The 22,394-nt window shown below is 52.4% G+C and overlaps 1 protein-coding gene across 1 annotated transcript in view; it reads left to right on the forward strand.

Moving 5' to 3' along the window:
- The window catches only part of Vil1 (villin 1), a 26,015-nt gene continuing 3,621 nt past the window's right edge, over positions 1-22,394 (forward strand). The window contains exons 1-19 of the mRNA XM_046439628.2: positions 1-60; positions 4,306-4,391; positions 4,789-4,863; positions 6,066-6,262; positions 7,283-7,391; positions 7,504-7,614; positions 8,821-9,023; positions 9,126-9,204; positions 9,539-9,637; positions 10,327-10,480; positions 11,132-11,232; positions 11,319-11,456; positions 11,956-12,114; positions 13,123-13,302; positions 13,818-13,963; positions 14,637-14,781; positions 15,215-15,403; positions 16,930-16,998; positions 18,027-18,167. Of these exons, the coding sequence (XP_046295584.1) occupies positions 4,317-4,391; positions 4,789-4,863; positions 6,066-6,262; positions 7,283-7,391; positions 7,504-7,614; positions 8,821-9,023; positions 9,126-9,204; positions 9,539-9,637; positions 10,327-10,480; positions 11,132-11,232; positions 11,319-11,456; positions 11,956-12,114; positions 13,123-13,302; positions 13,818-13,963; positions 14,637-14,781; positions 15,215-15,403; positions 16,930-16,998; positions 18,027-18,167 (2,370 nt within the window). The 5' untranslated portion in view covers positions 1-60; positions 4,306-4,316. The remainder of the gene's footprint in view (positions 61-4,305; positions 4,392-4,788; positions 4,864-6,065; positions 6,263-7,282; positions 7,392-7,503; positions 7,615-8,820; positions 9,024-9,125; positions 9,205-9,538; positions 9,638-10,326; positions 10,481-11,131; positions 11,233-11,318; positions 11,457-11,955; positions 12,115-13,122; positions 13,303-13,817; positions 13,964-14,636; positions 14,782-15,214; positions 15,404-16,929; positions 16,999-18,026; positions 18,168-22,394) is intronic.

Consider the following 22,394-nt stretch of genomic DNA (forward strand, 5'->3'; position numbering starts at 1 on the left):
GCAGCCAGCTTGCCACAACTCCCCGAGATCTCGCAGGTGGCAGCTGCCTCCTCCAGACAGGTAAGACAACCCAGTGGCACACGCGGGGACCACAGGTGGTGGGAGCGGGCAGGGTCCTTGCAGCTTCCTGGCAGCCTGGAGCCTCTCGTGCCTTGGGGAGGGAACTCTGAGATTCTGGAAAGAGCAAGGAGCTCAGCGTGTCCGCCCTGGGCCTCCAAGGAGAGACTTTTGCAGCACCTTTTCTGGGACTAGCCCCCACCCCATGTTGGGTGTCAACCATCCTGGATTGCCCAGGGCTGAGGAGGATCCTGGGGCTCCGAATGTCTAGATTTTAAACCTGGTGAGTCCTGGACAGAATGGGATTAGTTGTCACCCTGGTTTCCCTCTTTCTCTTTACCCCTCAGCTCCTCTCTGCCCTTTTCTACCTCATCTGAAGTGGCTTCCTTCTTTCTGTATCGCTGTTCCCCTAACACTTCTGGGACCTCCAGGTCCTCGCCTCCTGGATCCCAGAGTGTGAGCAACATCCATCAGGAACTGAACGCTGAGTGGGCAAAGAGTGGCAGGGAGGGTGGGGACTGGAGGCTGGGGGACCTTAGGCCCCAGTCACATCTGGACACCTCTTCTCTGCCAGGACCTGCCCTCTGTCCCCCCCAGGTGTTGTGGCCCCTGAGTCCAGCTCAGAGTCACACCTGGCCACCCTCTTCCCAGGACCATCTACTCAGGCATCCTCCTATCACATATCCTTGGGGTTGGAGGGGTTGGGGGTATCCATGCCCTATGCCCTCTTGGCCCTGGGGAGGCCGGAGAGTTCCCTTGTTGAAGGAAAGGACCTCACCCTACTGCTTCACAACATCCCTGTTCAGTTCAGAGCTGCATGACTGGGAACCACGAGCCACAGCAACACCCCCAAGGTCCTCAAATCTGCTCCATGAGAATGACAGGGCAGCTGATAAGAAAGGAAAGATGGTGGAGAGCAGGACCCTGACTCCCTCCAGGGCCCTGAGAAGGTTCTCTTTGCATTCCACAGTTCAGTCTTTCAGCTTCATGTTTGTTGAGCACCTACTATGAGCTAGGAGCTGGGGCTACAGACGTGAATGTGTCTGGGTTGTGCTCACAGACTTCAGACTTACACACAGGTCTTTTCATCGTTGTGTGGTGCTGGCCCCAGAGAGGCATCAGCCCAGGACACTTTGGAGGATTCTGGAAATGTTTCTGGGAAGAAACTAGACCTAAATTTGTTGGGTCTGGAAGAGTATGTAAGGGTCAGACAAGGGAGGGCAGGTGGGGAGGGCGCTCATCGGAGGGAATGGGAACAGCAAGAGTGGGCAGCAGTGAGAGGCAGCCCGGGGGCTGGGCAGCAAGCAGGCTGGTGTTCTAGAAGGCAGTGACCGCAGACAGAGGCAGGGGTGTGTCAGAGTTTAGGTGGAGAGAAGAGCAGCAGAGGGGAGGAGTCCAGGATGCTGCACTCCTGGACTCCAGGGTGACAGTACTCTTCCCAGGCTAGGGACATAGAAGAGAGGGGACCAAGAGTGAGGGGGAGTCAGTGGGTTGAAGTTCCAGGGGGAGGTAGTGCACATGCAAACCAGGGCCCTTGTCATGGGTGGTGGGGGTTGGGGAGTGAGGGACCCAGCAGTTTAGGGGAGGCAGGAGGGTGTGGAGATCCCACTAGGGGTGTGGGAAGGAGCGACTGCTCTGACAGACATGGGTAGGGAGCAGAGAGCTGTAGATCATGGGGTGGAGTAGGGTCAGTCCCCCAGCCCACCCTTGGCCCTAAGGAGGCTGTCCACTGTTCAGGCTGCTGCAGGCCCCAATCCTGATTTTTTAGGGAGGAAAAGTGAACCCCAAATCCCATCTCTGATGAATAGGAAGTCCCCTCTCATGTCCGCCACTCATTCCTATGGCTGCCTGTTCACTCCTAGAACCAGGGCAGGCCCTGGGTGGACTTCAGAGATCACATATTTAGTTGACTCTCCCCACTCTCCCGAGGATTCATGTTTTACAGCCAGGGAAGACCAGAGTCTGTCTTAGAGAAGTGGGGGTAGAGATTAAGGTGGCGACTGGAATAAAACAGAAAGCCTTCTCTTCCTCTGTGCCCAAATTGGTCCTGCTGAACCAGGAGGCCCGGGGCCCTGGAGACTCCTGGTGTTGAGGAATACCTGATAGAGGAGGCCAGGGCCCACAGGGGCATCTGGCAGGGTCCAGGCCCCAGGGCCTCCTAGGAACACGCAACAGGCAACCTGGCTTGGATCAGCAAGGCAGGGCTGGTCAGGCTGGGCAAGGGCCTTGCCCCCCAACTCCAGAGCACCAGGGAGAGCTGCCACTTCTCAGGGCTCAGAAGAGGGTCTCCAAGTAGTAAAAGGTGAAGCCATTAACCACTTCAAGATGTGACTCAGAGTCAAAGTGCAAGCAGAGATTAGATAGAGAGATCTGAGTGGAGAGCTGAGGCTGTCAGGGTGCTGAGGCCTGATCCTGGGGCCACATGATCTTTCATTCATTATTCACTAGTTCAAGGAGCAGTCAGGCAGGGTGCCTCCTGCCAGGCTGGGGCAGGCGCATGAAGAATGACGTGGCCTTCAATCTGGTGGAGGAGGACTGAGAAACTAAGGATGAGAGTAACCAGGGACAAGTGGATCTCTGTTCCAGCTCATGTCAGGAACCCTGGAGAGTTTTCGAAAGCACCTAGGCCCTACCTCCTATTGGCAGAAAATACAGTACCTGTGGCTGGGTCCCACCCTGGTCTAATTAAATCAAGGTCCTGGGGGATGTGGCTGAACACGGCAGTATCAATATTTTTAAAAAGCCCCAGGTGACTCTGATCAGCAGCTGGAGCCCAGAACACAGCTAAGGTCTAAACAGAAAGTCAACATGGCTAGAGAAAGCTTGGGGACGGTGACTTCTTCCAGCCCAGTGGGTAAAGGCTGGTTCACAGTGTGGAGGGTTTAGTCTGTCGTCGATTCACTCCTTCATGTCTCATTTTCTCCCCCTTTCCCTCCTTTCATCCATCCATTCATCCAGCCATGTCCTGGCACCTTGCTAGTTGCTGGAGAGTTGGAGGAGCAGGAAATTCTTGCATCTATTTTTCTATCTTGGCAAGACACCATTTTTCCCCTTGTGGTGCTGGGGATTGAACCTTGCACATACTAGGCAAGTTCTCTGCCACTGAACTACATCCCCAGGCCTTTCTCTTAATTTAGAAACAGGGTTGCTCAGGCTGGCCTTGAACTTGTGATCCTCCTGTTTCTACCATTTGCCTATTCTGGGTATTTCATGTAAATGTAGTCACACAGTATGTGGTCATTCGTGTCTAGCTTCTTCTTCTTTTTTTTCTTTATTTTAAGAGAGAGAGAGAGAGAGAGAGAGAGAGAGAGAGAGAGAGAGAGAGAATTTTAATATTTATTTTTTAGTATTCGGCGGACACAACATCTTTGTATGTGGTGCTGAGGATCGAACCCGGGCCGCACGCATGCCAGGCGAGCGCGTTACCGCTTGAGCCACATCCCCAGCCCCTCGTTTCTAGCTTCTTTTGCTGGTTACCATAGGTGCATCCATGTTGTAGCATGTATGTAGGTTGTACACCATTCATTTCTAGGGTTGCATAGTGTTCCATATACACACCTTTTGGTTTATCCATTCATCTACTGATGGACATTTGGGTTGCTTCCATCTTTTGCCTATCGTGAACACAGTTACTACAAACTTCAAGTGTAAGTTTCTGTTGGAACTCTTGGATTCTGCTGAGTGCATACCCTGTTAAGCCTTTATTTTTTATTTTTATTTATTTATTTGCAGTACTTGCATGCTAGGCAAGCATTCTACCCCTGGGCCACATCCCCACACCCTTTTTCTTTTATTTTGAGATAGGTTCTCACTAAGTTACCCAGGCTGGCTTTAAATTTTTGATTCTTCAGCCTCAGTCCCCAAGCAGTTGAGATTACAGGCTTGTACCATCAGACCTGGCTGAGCCTTTATTTTCTTCTTTTCCATTTTTTAGAAACTTGGTATGATCTTTTTAAAAAATGAACACAGCTTTGATAAAACATTTCCAAAAAGAGAAATTGTCTAAATAAAGAAGGGTTTTGGTGCCAGGGGTGGGCTCTGTTCAGCAGGTGACAGAGAGGCAGGACAGGCATTTGAGTGAGAGTCAAGTCAGAGCTGGGCCCAGAGTGGGGAGCCAGCTCCACTTCTTTCCCAAGGTCCTGAGCCTGTAGCTCCAGGGAGTGCTGGGAGCCCTGTGGGGCTGGGCTAGCACCTGACACCCAGGGCACCCCCACCCTGGGCCCTGACTCCCACCCACTTTCTCCCCAGGCATCTCCACCATGACAAACCTGAGCGCCCAAGTCAAAGGCTCCCTCAACATCACCACTCCAGGGGTGCAGATATGGAGGATCGAGGTGAGCTCCCGCAGGCTGGGCTTGCTCCTGGTCGCACCCTGTGGGGCTGCCTGGAGCCCCTCTGTCACCTGCTGCCACCTGCTGCCAGCTCCACCCTCACTTGGGGCCTCTTCCTCATCCCCTGTCTGCTGCGCCCCTTCTCCTCCCTTTCCTCCATTTCCTCCTCACCTGCCCTGCAGCCTTCCGCTCCACTTCCGGTCCTCACAGTCTCTGGCTTCCTTTCTCCCTTCTCCTCTCCCCTCCTTTTGTTCCAAGGCCCTGATCTTTCCTGCTGTGGCCCCCTCCTCATGCGTCCTCTGCTCGGCTTCCTGGGCCCCCACCTCCTCCTCCTCTCCCTCTTCCCTGGCCTCAGGGTTCATGGTGCCCGGCCTCCCCTCTGACCCTCTTCTCTCTGCAGGCCATGCAGATGGTGCCCCTGCCGTCCAGCACCTACGGGAGCTTCTTCGATGGTGACTGCTATGTGCTCCTGGCTGTGAGTGGTTTGGGAAGGGGAGGAGGCTGAGCAGGAGCAAAGCCCACCTCCTGTTAGGGAGGAGCCTGGGCAGTGGGCAGGCCTGGCCTGACTTTTCCCCGGCTGGTGTTTCAACGTGTACCCAGGTACCCAGCCCGTGGCAGCTCCTCAGGGACAGAGACACACGTAAAAGGCTCTCCCTGCCCCTGAGCTTCCCGACTCCCAGCTGAGGCCACTTCTGTGGACTCAGTCTTGAGGATCTTCTGGGGGGTAACACCGCAGTCCTCAGCTTTGGCCTTCTGGATTTTCACCACACCCTGGGACCATCCCAACTGCCAGGGCATTTGTATTCTTTCTGTTGACTCATTTTAAAATTTTAAATACATCATTTAACAATTGAACCCAGTCTTTGATGTAAATAGGAAGCAGTGTTGTGTGTCACGAGCAGAAAGTAGCTGTATTTTCATAATAATGTTAAATGTAGCCGTCCTCCTCACCTACAGAATATTCTGAGATTCAACCAACCACATGCAGAATATTTGGAAAAATAATTGCATCTCTACTGAGTATGTGCAGACTTTTTTTCCCTTGTTATTTCATTATTTCCTAAAAAATACAGCATAACAACTATTGCTTTTTTTTTTTTTAGGGGGGGACTGGGCATTGAACTCAGGGGCACTTGACCAATAAGGCCACATCCCCAGTCTTATTTTGTATTTTATTTAGAGATAGGGTCTCACTGAGTTGCTTAGCGCTTCGCCTTTGCTGAGGCTGGCTTTGAACTTGCGATCCTCCTGCCTCAGCTCCTGAGCCACTGGGATTACAGGCATGTGCCACCATGACCGGCTCATGACAACGATTTATAGAGCAGTTACACTTTATTTATTTTGGAGTGCTAGGGATGGAACCCAGGACCCCAATTCTGCTAGGCAAGTGCTCTACCACTGAGCCACATCTTCAGCCCCCGGTTCAGGGATTCTAAGTAATCTAGAGATGATTTAAGATATATGTCATTTTACACAAGGAACCAGAGAATTGGCAGAATTTGGTATCCACAGAGGTCCTAGCTCCCTTATGGACGCTGAGGGACACACCAGTGTACATCCCCTGTGCCAAGCTCACCTGTGGCCCAGGCCCCAAGTACATGGGAGACTATGCAGAGTTGGACGTGGGGCTGTGGGGAGCCCAGGGCCTCGGGTACACTGAGCACCCCATTTCCCCAGATCCACAAGACAGGCAGCAACCTGTCCTATGACATCCACTACTGGATTGGCAAGGACTCCTCTCAGGATGAGCAGGGGGCGGCTGCCATCTACACGACGCAGATGGATGACTTCCTGAAGGGCCGGGCTGTCCAGCACCGTGAGGTCCAGGGCAACGAGAGCGAGGCCTTCCGAGGCTACTTCAAGCAGGGCCTTGTGTAGGGAGGGGAGCGCTGTGTGAGGGAGGGAGACAGGGCCCGGGGCTCAGAGGTGGGGATGGGAGATGGGGGTTGAGCTGAAGAGGCAAGAATACTGAGTCCTGTGGTGACAAGAAGACCCCAGGAGGTGGGAGGTGACCCAGGCCTGGAAGGGAGCCTGAGACTGTGGGGGAAGCCAAGGGACAGCTCACGTGAGCTTCTGCAGACTTTTCCGCCTTTCCACTCCCCCACCCTGTTTCTGCTGCCATTCCTCCTCAGCCCCCTCCCTCTGAGTGTACCTTGGTTGCCCCTGGAGGCTGTTCTGAAATCCATATCTCCACTGAAGTTCTGTCAATCAGCTCCTGTCTGGTGTTCTGGAGAGCTCAGAACCTAAGGAGACCCTCAGGGCATCACCTCAAGTCCCCTCTGCCTCTGGCTGATGGGCAGGTGGCCGCTCCCCTTCTCTAAGCAAGCCAAGCCTCATATCAGGTCGGAGGTTCTGGCCCCCTGGCTTTCCCGTGGGAACATGTGCTCTGCAGCCCAGTGGCTATTGAGCTGTGGAGTGGGCTGGGAGCTGTCCTGAGCCACAGTCCCCTCTCCTTCTTGTCCTGCTCTCCTCTCCCTACACTACAGCAGCAATCCACTCCTTTGGGCATTTGAATAGCACCTCTCCTTCTTCCGCTTTCATCCCCTGTGTTCAGGGCCCCGGCTTTATTATTCACTTGTCCTACCATCCATGTCACCACGACCCTGGCTTTGCAGCCCCTCTGAGGGCAAGGGCTAGTGTAGGATGAGTGGGCATCTGGGGTGCAGACTGGGGTGACCAGGGTTACCTGCAAAAGCACCTCAAAGAACCAACTTCACACTTGCAGGACACTGACAAACTCCTTAGAGTTTGCATCCCAAGTGCCTCAACCCCTTCACTTAGTCCCAGCAGGGTCCTAAATGGCCCTGGTGGCAGCCAGACATCCCAGGACCTGGGAGGAGAGGGCTCGGATCATTTCCTAGCCTACTCCCTTAGGTTGGCTCTCCTCTCCCCAGGATCCGGAAAGGGGGTGTGGCTTCTGGCATGAAGAAGGTGGAGACCAACTCCTATGATGTCCAGCGGCTGCTGCATGTCAAGGGCAAGAGGAACGTGGTGGCCGGAGAGGTAGACAGGCCTGCTGGGCACCGGGCAGGGAATGAGGAGGACTGCTGGGCAGGGAGGCGTGTCAAGAGACCATGCTGATGGATGGGCTGAGTGGGGTCTGTGGCTCCCCCAGGTGGAGATGTCTTGGAATAGTTTCAACCGAGGTGATGTTTTCCTCCTGGACCTTGGAAAGCTTATCATCCAGTGGAATGGGCCAGAGAGTAACCACATGGAGAGACTCAGGGTAAGCCTCTCACCCCACCTGTTCCTGCAGACCCAGCCCAGGCTCTGCCCCCTATGTAAACCTGTAGACCTCTGCCACATCCTTGGTGACCCCAGTGCCCTCAGCCTCTCTCCAATATAGGGAACAGGATGGTGGTGAAGGCAGACCTGGGTTTCCACGTGCATGGGAGAGGCATGTTGGAGTTGGCCTGTGTATACTCATGGTTAATGCCCTTAGGTGGGATGAGTTCCCACAGTGTGGCAAACCTGTGCCAGGCCTTGGGAGTCCAGAGGTGAATGAAATGGGCAGAGCTTCACCTCACTCTGGCCGTCAGCATCAGTGGCAGAGACAGACAGGAAGGGAATAAGCCAAGGGCTTCCTGGAGGAGCATGGTGCTGGGTGCAGGGAGGCTTCTGGGACACAGAGGGGTGGGAAGGCCCTAGAGCAGGAAGGAGGTAGATTAGGGAATCAGAAGCGAAACAGGAGCTTGGAGAACAGGTTAGGGGGGGGAAGGCTGGGGGTTTCCGCTCAGTGCAGCTGGCCATTGAAGGTCATCTGACTTCTGAGTGGAGATGGGGCCAGCAAGAGGCTAAGACCAGCAGAGAGGCCCTGTGGCCCTCCAGGTGTGATGGAGGCAGGCAGAATCTGCTGAATGAGGTGGGGGGCCGAGAGGAGTGAGGCTGACTCCAAGCTCGGTGCTCAGAGAACCCTGGGAATCGGTGGGGTCCCGTTTCCTGGGAAGATCTCAGGGGAGAAGACAGAGGTCTGTTTTCGGCATCTTACCACGTCTTCTGGGAATTTGGGTAAATGAGATAAGAGCAGAGACCAAGGCTGGAGAATGAAGCAGGTGCAGCAGGCCCTGGGACAGGAGAGGTGGCTGGGGAGGGCGAGTGCCACGTGTGTGGTTGTGTGTTCGTGGTGAGTCCACAGGCATGCTTTGGTGCAAAGGGACAGTCCAGTACTCTGCTCTTCAGGGCTCAGCTCTTGCACAAAAGTAAGGTCACAAATTTCAAATGTCAAAACCAAAGTTCCGTCAAGTCTGCCCTGAACACTCTGTTGCTGACTAGGAAACCTGCTTGCCCCCTGCTTCTCACCTGGCTTCCTCGTGCATGCCTTAAATGCCTGGCCTCAGCCCTGGTGGCTGCTGGGGACTGGAGCTTTTCTGGGGGATTTGGGTGGCTGACACTGCTTTGTCTCCTGAGAGCCTTCCTGGGTACCTTCCTGCAGGGCATGAACCTAGCCAAGGAGATCCGAGACCAGGAGCGGGGAGGGCGCAGCTACGTGGGCGTGGTGGACGGGGAGAACGAGTCAGCCACCCCGCAGCTGATGGAGGTGATGAACCATGTGCTGGGCCGGCGCAGGGAGCTGAAGGCAGCTATGCCCGACACGGTGGTGGAGCCGGCACTCAAGGCGGCCCTCAAGTTGTACCAGTGAGTATTTGGCTGAGATCTTCCTGGGTGCTGGGGACTTCCCGAGGGCAGAATGCCCTGGCTGAGGGGCTTGGACCCGTCTGTGTCTTTTTCGTCCCACAGTTTGTCTGACTCAGAGGGAAAACTGGTGGTTAGGGAGGTTGCCACTCGGCCACTCACACAGGACCTGCTAAGCCATGAGGTGAGAGCGCCTGGCACACCTCTCCCCCAAGCAGCACAAACTCCCAGCTCTAGGGCTGGTGCGAGGGAGGCCAGCCCAGCCCAGCCTCTGGCACCAGCACGGTGAGGCTCTCATTGGGTCTTTTTCTTTCTTGTCCTGGGGATTGAATCCGGGAGTACCTTACCACTGAGTGACATCCTATTCCTTTTTATTTTTTGTTTTGCGATGGTGTCGCTAAGTTGCTGTGGCTGGCCTGGGACTTGAGATCCTTCTGCCTCGGCCTCCCGAGGTGCTGGGATTGCAGGAGTGCATGACCCTCCCTGGTTCACTGGCTCTCTGTCTCTCTCCACTGTAGGACTGTTATATCCTGGACCAGGGGGGCCTGAAGATCTACGTGTGGAAAGGGAAAGCAGCCAATGCAGAGGAGAAGAAGGGCGCCATGAACCAGGCCCTGGTAGGGATGGTGTTGGGAAGGAGGGTCAGGGTGACAAGGGAAGAAACAGCTGCAGGGAGGGCAAGAGGGCTTAGATCAGGGCCAGGCAGGGGCCGGCTGACCCAGCTGTGGCAGCTGAGGGGCCATCTGTAGGCACCTTGGGGGCTCTCTGCAGGCCAGGGAGCCAGCCACCAGGCACCCCTGGCACCTCCTCAGGATGTGGGCTGTTACTCCCCTCGCTCCAGCTCGTTTTAGAGAAGGGAGTGGAACTGGTAGCTGACCTTCCTACAAAAGGGGATTGGGTCAGCTTGGGACCAGGGCCCAGTCAGTGTTTGGGATGATGGGAGTGGGTTTGCAATAGGGGGCTGGTCATGAGGCTTAGAATTAAGATGGGGTTGAGCGAGAGGTCAGATTTGGTCTTAGGGTTAGGATCAGAAATATTCTTGGGGTCAGTATTAGATTCAGAGTTGAGGTCAGAGTAAGGCTTGAGGCCACTGTTAGGTTTGAGATGGTGTCAAGTTTGACCTTGAAGTTGGGGTTGGAGTAGGCTTAGGTTTGGGGTCGGCATTGGGCTTGGGGGTTGTGTTCAGGTTTGGGACCTGGGGCAGGTGTGACGGTGGAGCTGGTTGGGGTGAGAGCCAGGCTTTGGCTTGCCTTGGGGTGGGGGCTGGGAAGGCACATAGTGTCTAGATGCCCCCTTCTCTCCTCAGAACTTCATCAAAGCCAAGCAGTACCCACCAAGCACTCAGGTGGAGGTGCAGAATGATGGGGCCGAGTCAGCCGTCTTCCAGCAGCTCTTCCAGAAGTGGACAGTGCCCAATAAGAGCTCAGGCCTGGGCAAAACCTACACCGTGGGCTCCGTGGGTGAGGGCTGAACTGGGGCAGCTTGAGAGGCAGGAGCTGGGATCCAGGAGCTGGGCCAGGGAGCAACTTGGCCTGTCCCCTCACTCGCTCCCTGAAGCACCTCTTCTCTGCACACTTTTGTCCTGACTCCGAACTCCCCTGCACGGGTTGCATGAAGAGCTGTCACAAGAGGGAGTTAAAAATGACCTGCCTTCCATTTGGAATGGGGTTGGGTCTTCTTGGGATCCAAACAGCGTCTCGTCAGACAGTATTTGCTGAGGCAAACTTGGTGCCAGGTCCTGGGGGAGATAAAAGCCTCTGTCACCATGGAGCTCTCTATTGGGATGGGAGATACTTGAAGTCACTGCAAGGGTCAGCAAAATGTGGCTCACTGAAGATGAAGTCTTGCTCTTGTCCCTTTCTTGTCCCTGGTGGCTTTTCTGGGAGGAATTAATGAAGCAGGTGTCTTAAGGGCATGGGGATGTGATTCTGTAGTTTCTGCTATTTTCCACGTGTGTGACCTTGGGTAAGCTACTGAATTTCTCTAGTCTCAGTTTCCTCATCTATAAAATGGGTCTAAGAACTGTAGCCACCACTCAGGACTGTTGTGAGGACGCGGGTGACAGTCCTCTTGGCTGGTAACAGTTGATGTTATGCTTCCCCCCACTCCAGCCAAAGTGGAGCAGGTGAAGTTTGATGCCACGTCCATGCACGTGCAGCCTCAGGTGGCCGCCCAGCAGAAAATGGTGGATGACGGGAGCGGGGAGGTGCAGGTGTGTGAGGGGCGGAGGCCCATGCTGGGTAGGGGAAGGGAGGTGGAGCTTGGCCTGGACCTTACACTGCCTGATACTGGCCCCAGGTGTGGCGCATTGAAGACCTCGAGCTGGTGCCCGTGGATTCCAAGTGGTTAGGCCACTTCTATGGGGGAGACTGCTACCTGCTGCTCTACACTTACCTCATCGGCGAGAAGCAGCACTACCTGCTCTACATCTGGCAGGTAGACCCACCACATCCCACCGGAGCACAGCCCACTCACGCCCCTCCACCATGCCTCACTGTTAGTCTTGGGTCGAGTATCCCTGGTGATGGGGCGCTCACTCCTCCAGAGGCAACCCATCCCCTCTTGGGGCAGCTTTGGCTGTGAGACCCTATGGGGTGCCCCCACTCACAGCCCTTTCCTTCTTGGTTCTCTGAATCTCCCTCCCTGGGGTTTGCGTCCAGATGTGAGGGAGGAGGGAAACGCTTGGGGCTGGGGGTAAGTGGGGTGGTATTTCCTTGAGGAAGGAGGAATCAAGAGAGCAGGGCTGGGCTGGGCTGAGATCTCACTGGGTTTGGGGCTGGAGTGGAATTGGGACATGAGTCAGGTTGGGTTATTGGCTGTGTCCTGGCTGAGGTTTGAGGGGAGACAGTGGGCTGGGGCCAGGTCAGTGCTGGGGAGGGAGTGTTTCTAAGGCTGACTCCACACCACCCCGCCCCGCCTTCCTACTCATCCCCAGGGCAGCCAGGCCAGCCAGGATGAAATCGCAGCCTCAGCCTATCAAGCTGTCATCTTGGACCAGAAGTATAATGATGAGCCGGTCCAGATCCGGGTCCCGATGGGCAAGGAGCCACCCCACCTCATGTCCATCTTCAAGGGACGCATGGTGGTCTACCAGGTGTGGCTGCTGGACTGAGGCGGGTGGGCATCCAAGAGACTGGAAAGGGGACAGGCCGTGTGGGTGGGGCTCAGGGCGAAGTCCATTCCTCAGAGAGCAGGACCATTTGGGGTTCTATCACCTACGAGAACTGCTAATAGAAACAACCACTTGGCAACTTTAGAAATAATACGTAACGAGCCCTTGCCCTGTGTAAGCACAGTCTGATCTCCACGCCCTTGAATCTTCTACATAAAATGTTTTATGGTTTGCCTAAATGAGGCACCTGTCCAAACTTCACTGGTGTCTTCCAATATGTGAAGCAGACATTTCATACAGCCATTTAAACAGTAATCTGTTTATTGAGCATCTTCTAAGTACCCAGTTCTTTGTAATTCACCAAGCCAGGAGAGGTGTGGCAGGCTAATATGGCTTACCATCTTTTTGGAAAAGGACAGTGGTGTGGTGTGTCTGAGCCGTGAACTCACAGCCTGAGCCCTTTGTTGTTAAAATGAGCAAAATAAAAGTTGAGTTCAAAGTGGTGCCAGGAAGGCAGTCCCTGGGACCAGGCATGGAGTTAGTTCATGGTGAGAAGGGGATTTTGAGGAGGTCTTGACATTTGGGGCAGAGCTGAAGAGCTTGGTGGAGGTAAAAGGAGGGTTTGCAAAGCAGGGGACACTGCAAGGTCCAAGGCCCAGGGGAAGGCTCCACAGGGAACAGTGAGAAGCTGGCCAAGCTCAACCCCAGGGTTTGGAGAGCACGTGAGCCTGCAGAAGTGACCAGTGTCTTCAGCTGAGTTTTAGTCTATAAAACGGTGGGGAGCTACTGAAAGATTTTGAGCAAAGAAGTGCTGGAATGAAAGCCATTTTTGGAAGGATCAATCTAGCAATGGTTTATCAGAGGACCTGGAGGGTAGGCAGGCCTCGCCTCACCCTCCTCCTCCCTCTCTGGTTCTCTGTGTCCCTAGATTCCCCCACTGTCTCCCTCACTGAGTTGTTCCTCTCTCCCTGGCTTCTCCCACCCTTATAGGGAGGCACCTCCCGGGCCAACAACTTGGAGCCTGTACCCTCCACGAGGTTGTTCCAGGTCCAGGGAACCACTGCCAACAACACCAAGGCCTTTGAGGTCCCAGCCCGGGCCACCTCCCTCAACTCCAATGATGTCTTCATCCTGAAGACCCCATCCTGTTGCTATCTGTGGTGTGGAAAGGTATGCACGGGGTCTTGTGGCCTCCTATCCCCAAGTGGGCCCTTGGAGTCTCTCAGTCTCAAAGCAGACTGGATGAAGGTAGGACCCCTGGCAACCAGACCCCATTTGCTGGGTCTCCAGCCCCTTGGTAGCCCAATCTCCCAGCTCTGTAGCTCTGGGCCTGACAATCTCCCCACCTCCAACAGTCTCTGATTCTCTGCCTCTGTGTTGGGGTCAGACTTGTTCTGTTTGTCTCTGGATATTCCGTCTGTCCCAGTGTTGTTGGTCTGCATCTATGCCTTGGGGTCGTTCACTACCCTATGCTTCTCCCTTAATCTCTGTAGCAGGGACTCACAGCCTCTTGGAATCCCTCTTCCACCCTCTGAGGTGGGGTGCGGATGCTTTGGTCTCCTATGCTGTTCTTTGGAGTGTCCAGGGAGTCAGACACTGGAGCTCTGGGCAGGGAGAAGTTGGCACTGACACCAGAGAGGTCTCCCCCTCTACCCCCAGCATGGCCTGTCCCCTCTCTTTCCCAGGGCTGCAGTGGGGATGAACGGGAGATGGCCAAGATGGTTGCTGACACCATTTCCCGGACAGAGAAGCAAGTGGTGGTAGAAGGGCAAGAACCAGCTAACTTCTGGATGGCCTTGGGTGGGAAGGCACCCTATGCCAATACCAAGAGGTAACTGTCGAGTCCTCTGCTCCCAGCACCTCCACCCCATCCAGAGACTGCATGGAGTAGACTGAGAACTGTGTACCTGGTGCCCAGGGCTACAAGATGAATAAGGGGCAGCCTGTGGGCTTGAGGCTCTGGGGCACAGAGCTGTGCCCATGTGCCCACCATGGGATACACAGACCCTGATGGAGTGTTTCCCTGGTAACAGGAGTTCATAGCCACAGCTTAAAGAGAGGGCAGAGCTAAGCATTTGTTTGCTCTTCACAAAGAAGGTGTCAGAGCCTAACTCCTTTCCTTAGGTGCTGACAAAAGCCCAGGTTGCTGAGGAACACCAACTGTAAAGCCTCTTTCAAATGGTCTTTCTAAAAAATATCCATGACTACCACCCAGTTCAAAAGCAAAAGAGCATATACTGCAGTAGCAGCAGGAAGGATGGGGGAAGATAGCAGGAAGAACTTCCTACCAGGGCTATGGAAAAGCCAGTGGAATTCATGTCCAGAACAGCAGTGGGGATTTCCTTCTTTGAGCACTCTTCGGATGACAGAAGACTTTTGTCAATCATAAGATGGGACATTTGGTGAGGCGATGGCCTTTCCATGTCGGAGCCCCTCAGAGTCTGTGTCCTCAGGTTTCCTCCCCCCACAACTTTCTCCTGCCAATGCAATCTTCTCTTCTGCAGACTACAGGAGGAAACCCTGGCCATCACCCCCCGGCTCTTTGAATGCTCCAACCAGACTGGGCGCTTCCTGGCCACGGAGATCCCAGACTTCAATCAGGACGACTTGGAGGAAGATGATGTGTTCCTACTGGATGTCTGGGACCAGGTAGGACCAAGGGCCTTAGTCCCCAGGGCCAAGAAGCCCCCATGACTTTAGGGGTCGGTAAGCATCACTGTTTTGGGATCCCCTGTTCTTTCTCCCTGAGAATGGCATTATGAACACCAGGATCAGAAGGGAGGAAGGGGAAGGGCTGTGTCCCGTAGGGCTGCTGGCAGGGGGGAGCCTTTTCTCCCCTGTCTTCTGTTTCCTGGGTCAGTAGGTACATTTGGACACTCAGGCTCAGGATGCTGGAGTCACACGTGTGCAGAACATCCACGTAGGGCCTGTGCAAAATCAAAGCCAGATGGGCCACCCAAGGTCATTTCACTAGGTAGCACAGGGCTGGGGCTCTACTCTTGGACATCTCAGTGACTGAGGCAGAGCCCTGAGGGCTGGGGAGGACAGGAAGGGCTGACTGAGCTGCTGGGATGCTCTGCAGGTCTTCTTCTGGATAGGGAAGCATGCCAACGAGGAGGAGAAGAAGGCGGCGGCCGTCACCGTGCAAGAGTACCTCAAGACCCATCCCAGTGGCCGCGACCTTGAGACCCCCATCATTGTGGTGAAGCAGGGACATGAGCCCCCCACCTTCACAGGCTGGTTCCTGGCGTGGGATCCCTTCAAGTGGAGTGTGAGTGGCCCCTGCCCCACCTGGTCCTCGCAGCCCAGCACATCCTTCTCTAGGAGGCTTCTTCAAGGGACACCCAAGGACGGTAGACGCAACAGGTCTTTCTCCTCCTTTGGGACATGTGACCTGCTTATTTGAAAAAAGGTTAGACAGGGCTTAGAATTAAAAGCAAGACTTAAGTAAGGCCATGAAGCCTCCCTGGTGAGGGAGAGGAAAGGAAGTCTGTCAAAAACCAAGGCTAGGGGGCTGGGGCTACAGCTCAGTTGTTAGAGTCCCACATGCACATATGCCCTAGGTTCAATCCCCAGCACCACCAAAAAAAAAAAAACCCAACCTACCAACCAACAAACAAAAAAACCACCAAGGCTAGGACTTGGGAGGCTGTGGCAAGAGGATGGTGAGTTTAAGGGCAGCCTCAGCAACTTAGTGACATTCTGTCTCAAAAGGAAAAAAAGAAAAGGGATGGGGGTGTAGTTCAGAGGTAGAGCACCCCTGGGTTTACTCCCTAGCTCCACAGGTGGGTGGAAACCAGTGAAGATTTTCCTCCCCAAAGGAGGAAGGCCCAAGTAGAGAGGCCTGGCCTGATGGCTCTGGGTTCGCTTACTTAGCACAACAGGTGAATTTAGGGATGCATAATTTCCTCAAGTTGAGATTTTGTGTATATGTATTTTTTAAACCTGTAGCTGATGGGCCGTTTAGTCTTGAGGACCTCGAGGCAGCGAGTCTCAGTGCCAGGCCTTCTAAGACACACTTCAGTGCCCAACTCAGTGGCCCTGGCAGCCCTTCCCTCACCCTAAGTCTGTGTGGGCTTCTCTCTCAGCCTCATTCATTCAGCATGAGAGTGGGGAGTTTGCGATCTGCCAGGCCTGCGGCCATAGAGGTGTGGTCCCTGGGGAGTCATGGTCCCTGTGTTCCTCTTGCTCCTCTGCGGCAGGGCTTCCCTCCAGTGTCTAGGAGCCCTGAGGTCCCCAGAGCGTGCAGAGTGTGGATGGGTTCTTGGCTGCTTGTGGCTGCTCACATGGGCTCTATGGTGAGGGTGGTCATGTGACTCTCCATCCCCACATTGGGCTGAGCAGGGACAGGTTAGCAGCCTGGCCTGCCTGTCTCTGATCTGTCAGCCCCTTTGTCCCATCCTCACCATTTTTTTTTTTCTTTTGGTACTAGGAATGGAACCCAGGGAGCTTAACCAGTGAGCCACATCCCCAGTCCTTTCTTATTATTCTTTAAAATTTTGAGACAGAGTATCACTGAGTTGCTTAGGGCTTCGCTAAGTTGCTGAGGCTGGCTTTAAACTCACAATCCTTCTGTGTCTGCCTCTCGAGCTGCTGGGTTACAGGCATGTGCCACTAAGTTGACCCATCCTCACCATTTAAGCTCCTTTTCAGGGGCCTCCTCCAGCCCTCTGAGCTTCCTCTTTCCCTTCTCACCACTAGGCCCTAGATCAGCCTTCTTTCAACTCCTGAAGGAAAATGGCCTCTTGTCTCCTCTGCTGAGATCTGTGTCTGAACAGTTGTTTACTTTATATGCAGAATACCAAATCCTATGAGGAACTGAAGGCAGAGCTTGCGAACTCTGGGGACTGGAGCCAGATCACTGCTGTGAGTACGGAGAAGGTGGCTGGGCCCTGAGTTGGATGTTGGCAGTGGGATGCTCCCATGGGTGCTGAGAACTTACCAGACAGAAATGTCAATGTCCTCTTTTCTCCTTCTCCTTCTTCTCATGGAAGTTCTTGCTGTTTAACTGCAGGGCCTCTAGTGTTTTATTTTTCCTTTCCCTAGTGAAATGGTTTTCAATTTTTATCATGCATAGGAGTCTGGGTGATGTTGCGGGGGCAGCATATCAAAATGCAGATTTCAAAGCCCCATTCCTAAATATTCTGATTTGTGGACTTTGGGGTAGCACCCTGGAATTGTATACTTTAGGTAAAGGACCCAGAGGTAGTTTGATGCAATTAGCTCATAGGCTGCAGTTGGGGAAATAATGACATCTCTGGACACCATCATCCCTGGGATCATGTCTCCAGGCAGAATAAGTGCAAGTCTTTCATCTCTAAAGTAGTTAAGAGGAATGTATTTATCTGTAGGCCTGGAATATGGGAATATGAAGTCAAAGCCTTTCCTCTGAGTTCACAGGCCAACAGGGAGTAAAGACAGGGCTAACTCTGCAGAAATATGAAGTGGTTTCACAAGCACAGTGTGGTCATTGACAGATGGCTCTTTCAGGCTGGGAACCCCGTAGCACTCAATAAGTGGACTGACAGTGCAGATTGGAAAGGACAGATAGGCCAAGGCTAAGTAAATTTCTGGATGACAGTTTCTTAACAGATGAGAGTCCAGGGTTGATCTCAAACTCTGGGGGAAAGCCATGGAGAAGTTAGTAAGTCATTGAACCAGAGAGTCATCTAATACCAACTGACTTCTGTCAGATATAGACCATTAAGCTCCCAGCTCCTGGGTCCAGTCTTTATGCCTGTGCATGTGTGTGCGTGTGTGTGTGTCTAGGTGGGGTAGATCATGGAAAATTTCTTGAAGGGGGTGCCCTGAGTCAATGCTGACTTTAGAGAGGAAGGCAGCCTAGGAGGGGGCCACAAGCCAGCTGAAGAAACCAATGCCCCTTCCTTCTCTAGGAGGTCACAAGCCCCAAATTGGACATGTTCAATGCCAACACCAGCATCAGTTCTGGACCACTGCCCATCTTTCCCCTGGAGCAGCTGGTGAACAAGCCTGTGGAGGAGCTCCCTGAAGGTGTGGACCCCAGCAGGAAGGAGGTGGGTCTGGTTCCCCAATCAGGACCAAGAACATATGGCTCTTCTATTTGCTGGACAACTTAATTGCTCCCAGATTGGGTTCTGCAGGGGACTGGGTGATGGGACTGGATGTCCTAGTGTACAAGGCAGACCTGGGTCCACCCTCTTGCCAGCTTACATCCTGGGGGACAGAGATCAGAGCACTCATTTCAGCGATGAAGTATAGGTGTCAGCCAGAGTGTTATGAAAAGGAGCCTGTTTTACTCAAAGATTTCCTTCCGAAAGGCAGACAAGAATTAATTATTGAGGCAAAGCAAGTTATTCTTAGAGAAGGAACACAAGTATGAACCCAGAGACACGAGTCAGCACAGAGTTGGGGAGGGACAGCTGGCTGGCCTTCTGTCCCATATTAAGGACTGTACTGTCCATCCTGCAGTTAAACAGGGGTCATATGGTTGAATCAGTGGCTGTCAGACTTAACAGTTTTGATCATTCTATGCTGGGTGTGGTGGCGCACACCTGTAATCCCAGAGGCTTGGGAGGCTGACACCAGAGAATCACAAGTTCAAAGCTAGCCTCAGCAAAAGCAAGGCACTAAGCAACTAAGTGAGACCCTGTCTTTAAAAAATACAAAATAGGCCTGGGATGTGGCTCAGTGGTTGAATGCCCCCGAGTTCAATCCCTAGTACGAAAACAAACAAAAAGATCACCCTAGGTGCCCAGTGAACATACTAGTTAGGAGATGTGAAGACAGCATTGTCTAAGAGGAGGTGGGAGCCTAGAGGAGATGAAAAAGATGCCCAGAGAAGTCTTTAGGAGGAAATTAGTGGATCAGGAGTGTGAGACAGAAAACCCTGGCAGGTAGCAAGGTTCACATGAGGGGAGAGTACAGCAAGAAGAACTTTTCAAAGTCACATTTCTAATATCATTCCCACTTCATGAGACCCGCAATGGACTGCACATCTAGCTCAAGTGTTTTGAGATGAAAGTGTGCATAGGGGCTGGGGTTGTGGCTCAGTGGTACAGCGCTCGCCTAGCACGTAAAAAACAAAAGTATTGTGTCCACCTACAACTAAAAAAAAAATTAAAAAAAATATTTTAAAAAAAGTTATAAAAAAGTCTGTGTGTGTGTGTGGGGGGTGTGTGCTGGGGACTGAACCCAGGGCTTTGTGCGTGCAAGGCAAGCATTCTACCAACTGAGCTATATCCCCAGCCATAAAAAAGTCTTATAAATGAATCAAGGTATCTATAGAAGACAGATGCCCAGTTTCTCCCAGAACATTAAAACCTATGGAGGGTGTAGATTGTTCCAGAGTGCGTCCATCCTGCTGTCTACCTTGGAGGAGAGGAGTGTGTTCTCTGAATCCTTCCACCTGTGAGGTGGCTGGAAGGCTAAGGTCCAGAGAGAAGTGACATGCCTAACGTTAACTAGCAAGTTGCAAAGCCAAAGCAAACACCAGGACTTCTGAGTGCCACTGTTACTATCATACTCTGGAGGCATAAAGGAAGTATTTCCAGAGGGAAGGGCAGCCAATGTTATGGAACAGAGGGCTGACAGGAGGTTAGAGTGGGCTATTGATGAACTAAGACAGTCCACATGGCAGAGGCAAAAGGGACTCAGGTTTTTTATTTAAAAATCAGTTGTCCAGGGGCTGGGACTGTAGCTCAGTGGCAGAGTGCTTGCCTAGCATATGTGAGGCACTGGGTTTGATCCTTAGCACCACATAAAAGTAAATAAAATAAAGGCATTCTGTTCATCTACAATTACAAAAAATAATAATAATAATAATAATAAATCAGTTGTCCAGCAAGATGTGATGGCACACACCTGTAAACCCAGCGACTTGAGAGGATGAGGTAGGAGGAGCCCAAGTTTAAGGCCACTATGGACAACCTAATGAGACACTGTCTCAAAAAAGAAGAAAAAAAAAGTTGGGGAGGGGTGTTTGTGGTGTGGCTCAGTAGTAGAGTGCTCCTAGGTTCAATTCCCAGGACCAATCAACAGTGTTTTTTTTTTTTTTTTTTAAACCCAGGGGCACTCTACCACTGAGCTCCATCTCTACCCTCTTTTATTTCTGTGAGACAAGGTCTTGCTAAATTGCCCAGGCTGGCCTCAAATTTGCAATCCCCAAGTAGCTGGCATTCTGGGCATGCATTGCTATGCCCAGCTGTTGCTGATTTTTTTTTTTTTTAATCATAGAAGTAATATATGTGTGTATGTATTGGCACCAGGAATTGAAACCAAGGGAGCTTAACCACTGAGCCACATCCCCGGCCCTTTTTAAAATTTATTATTTATTTGGGACTGGGGATTGAACCCAGAGGTGCTTAACCACTGAGCCACATCCCCAGCCCATTTTTGTATTTTATTTAGAGACAGGATTTAAGTTGCTGAGCCTAGCTTTAAACTTGCGATCCTCCGGTCTGAGCCTCTGGGCTGCTGGGATTATAGGCATATGCCACTGTGCCCTGCTATTTTTTTTTTTTTAAAGATAGGGTCTCAATAAGTTACTTAGGGACTTGCTAATTTGCTGAGGCTGGCTTTGAACTCATGATCCTCCTGCTTGAGCCTCTCAAGTTGCTGGGATTATAGGCATGCACCACCCTAGTAGTGTACATTCTTTTTTTTTTTTTTAATATTTTTATTTTTTTTAGGTGTAGATGGACACAACACAATGCCTTTATTTTTATGTGGTGCTGAGGATCGAACCCGGGTCCCGCCTGTGCTAGGCAAGCGCTCTACCGCTGAGCCACAATCCCAGCCCCTAGTGTACATTCTTGTAGAACTGAGAGTTCAATGCCACGTGGGGAGGTAGGAGAGGTTTTCAGACCTCTCTTCCTTCTGCAAACACAGAAGGTAAGCCAGTAACAAGAGAGTGCGGCAGATCTGGCTGCAGGTAGTAGCTGAAGGTAATCTAAGTGTTGACCCTGATGAGTAAACCTTAGGGAGAAGGATATGGGCGTGGGGGGCAATCAGCTGGCAGACCTGAAGAGTTCAAGAGCATGGAAAGACATAAGTACCCTGGGATGGGCAGTCCGTGCTATCTGGCCTTGGGGCGGGGGTGGGGTGGAGTTGGGGGGCGGTGGCGGTCAGAGTCCAGCAATTTTGAAAGAGTTGAGGAGCCAGCCTGGCTGGGCCAGAGAGGGCAGAGTGGAGTCATTTATAGAGACCTGGGACACAGCAGTCACAGTTATGAGGAACCTGAGGTTTGGCAGCTCTTCCCCGCACCCCCCCCACCAACTTTCATATTTATTTACCCTCTCTTCCAAGACAAAGTGCTCCACTGCCCTGCCTGGGGATAGAAAGGTTCCCAGCATCCAGCTCCCAGAAACCTTGAAGAGAGAATGCCTAGGGGTGGGAGGCAAATCTAATGATAGGTTAAAGAACTGGAGAGCCTGATCCACCTGTGCTTGAAATCCATTGCAGGTGTTTACCAAGCAGCTGTTCAATGCAGGGCTCTCTGGAAGTCCCTTATTGGGGTTCAAGGCAACTCCACTTCAGCAGAGTAGCCTGAGATGTTAAAAAGACCCACTATGCTCATCCCTGCACTGTTCAACTCTCCATGCCTAGGGGAGCAGGGATGAAGACTGAGAGATGCTGTTAATATAACTTAAAGTATGCCCAGAGGGCAGTTGGCTGCCTTAAATAATATCACAATGATATCATCTTAAAGTTGGTAACAAAGGACCTTTAGTCAATTCCTGGCTGAAGATACCCAAGGCCTAGTCAGGTAGTGACTCCCAAGGTGACCTCTTAGTCAAGAGTCAAAACGTGAAATTGTGCTATCTAGTCCATAGGATGAGAGGAGCTGGAATGCTGTTTTGCTCTCTAGTTTTCAAAACAGCTAGGTTGAATTTGGCTCAGAATTTGTTCTTTGGCCTTCCTGGCTTCTCCTCCTACAATCCTTTCTCCATTCTACTTTCTGCAGCCACCCTCCCAGAATCTCTAAGCAAAACTCATTCCTACAAAATGATCTGGCTGCTACACTGACCATGGAGTAGGAGACTGATGAGATTTAATGTGTTGCCTTTTAGTCAGGAACAAAACTGAAGGCCAAGAAGGCTGAAGCTATCTGTAATGGTAAAACTCCAGTTAACTGCAAGCACAGTAGTACACTTGCGGATTGAAAGCAAACCTCACAGTATGCCTGAAACCACTCAAGGCAGGAGGAGTCAGGATGGTGCAGTGAAGCATGTACTGATTGAAATCAGGGACACAGTCACCCCTCAGTATCTACAGGGAATTTG

Source organism: Marmota monax, unplaced genomic scaffold, assembly GCF_021218885.2.
Source record: "Marmota monax isolate L192 unplaced genomic scaffold, Marmota_monax_Labrador192_F-V1.1 WCK01_AAM20220418_F8-fsc00041, whole genome shotgun sequence".
Classification (NCBI taxonomy): Eukaryota; Metazoa; Chordata; class Mammalia; order Rodentia; family Sciuridae; genus Marmota; species Marmota monax.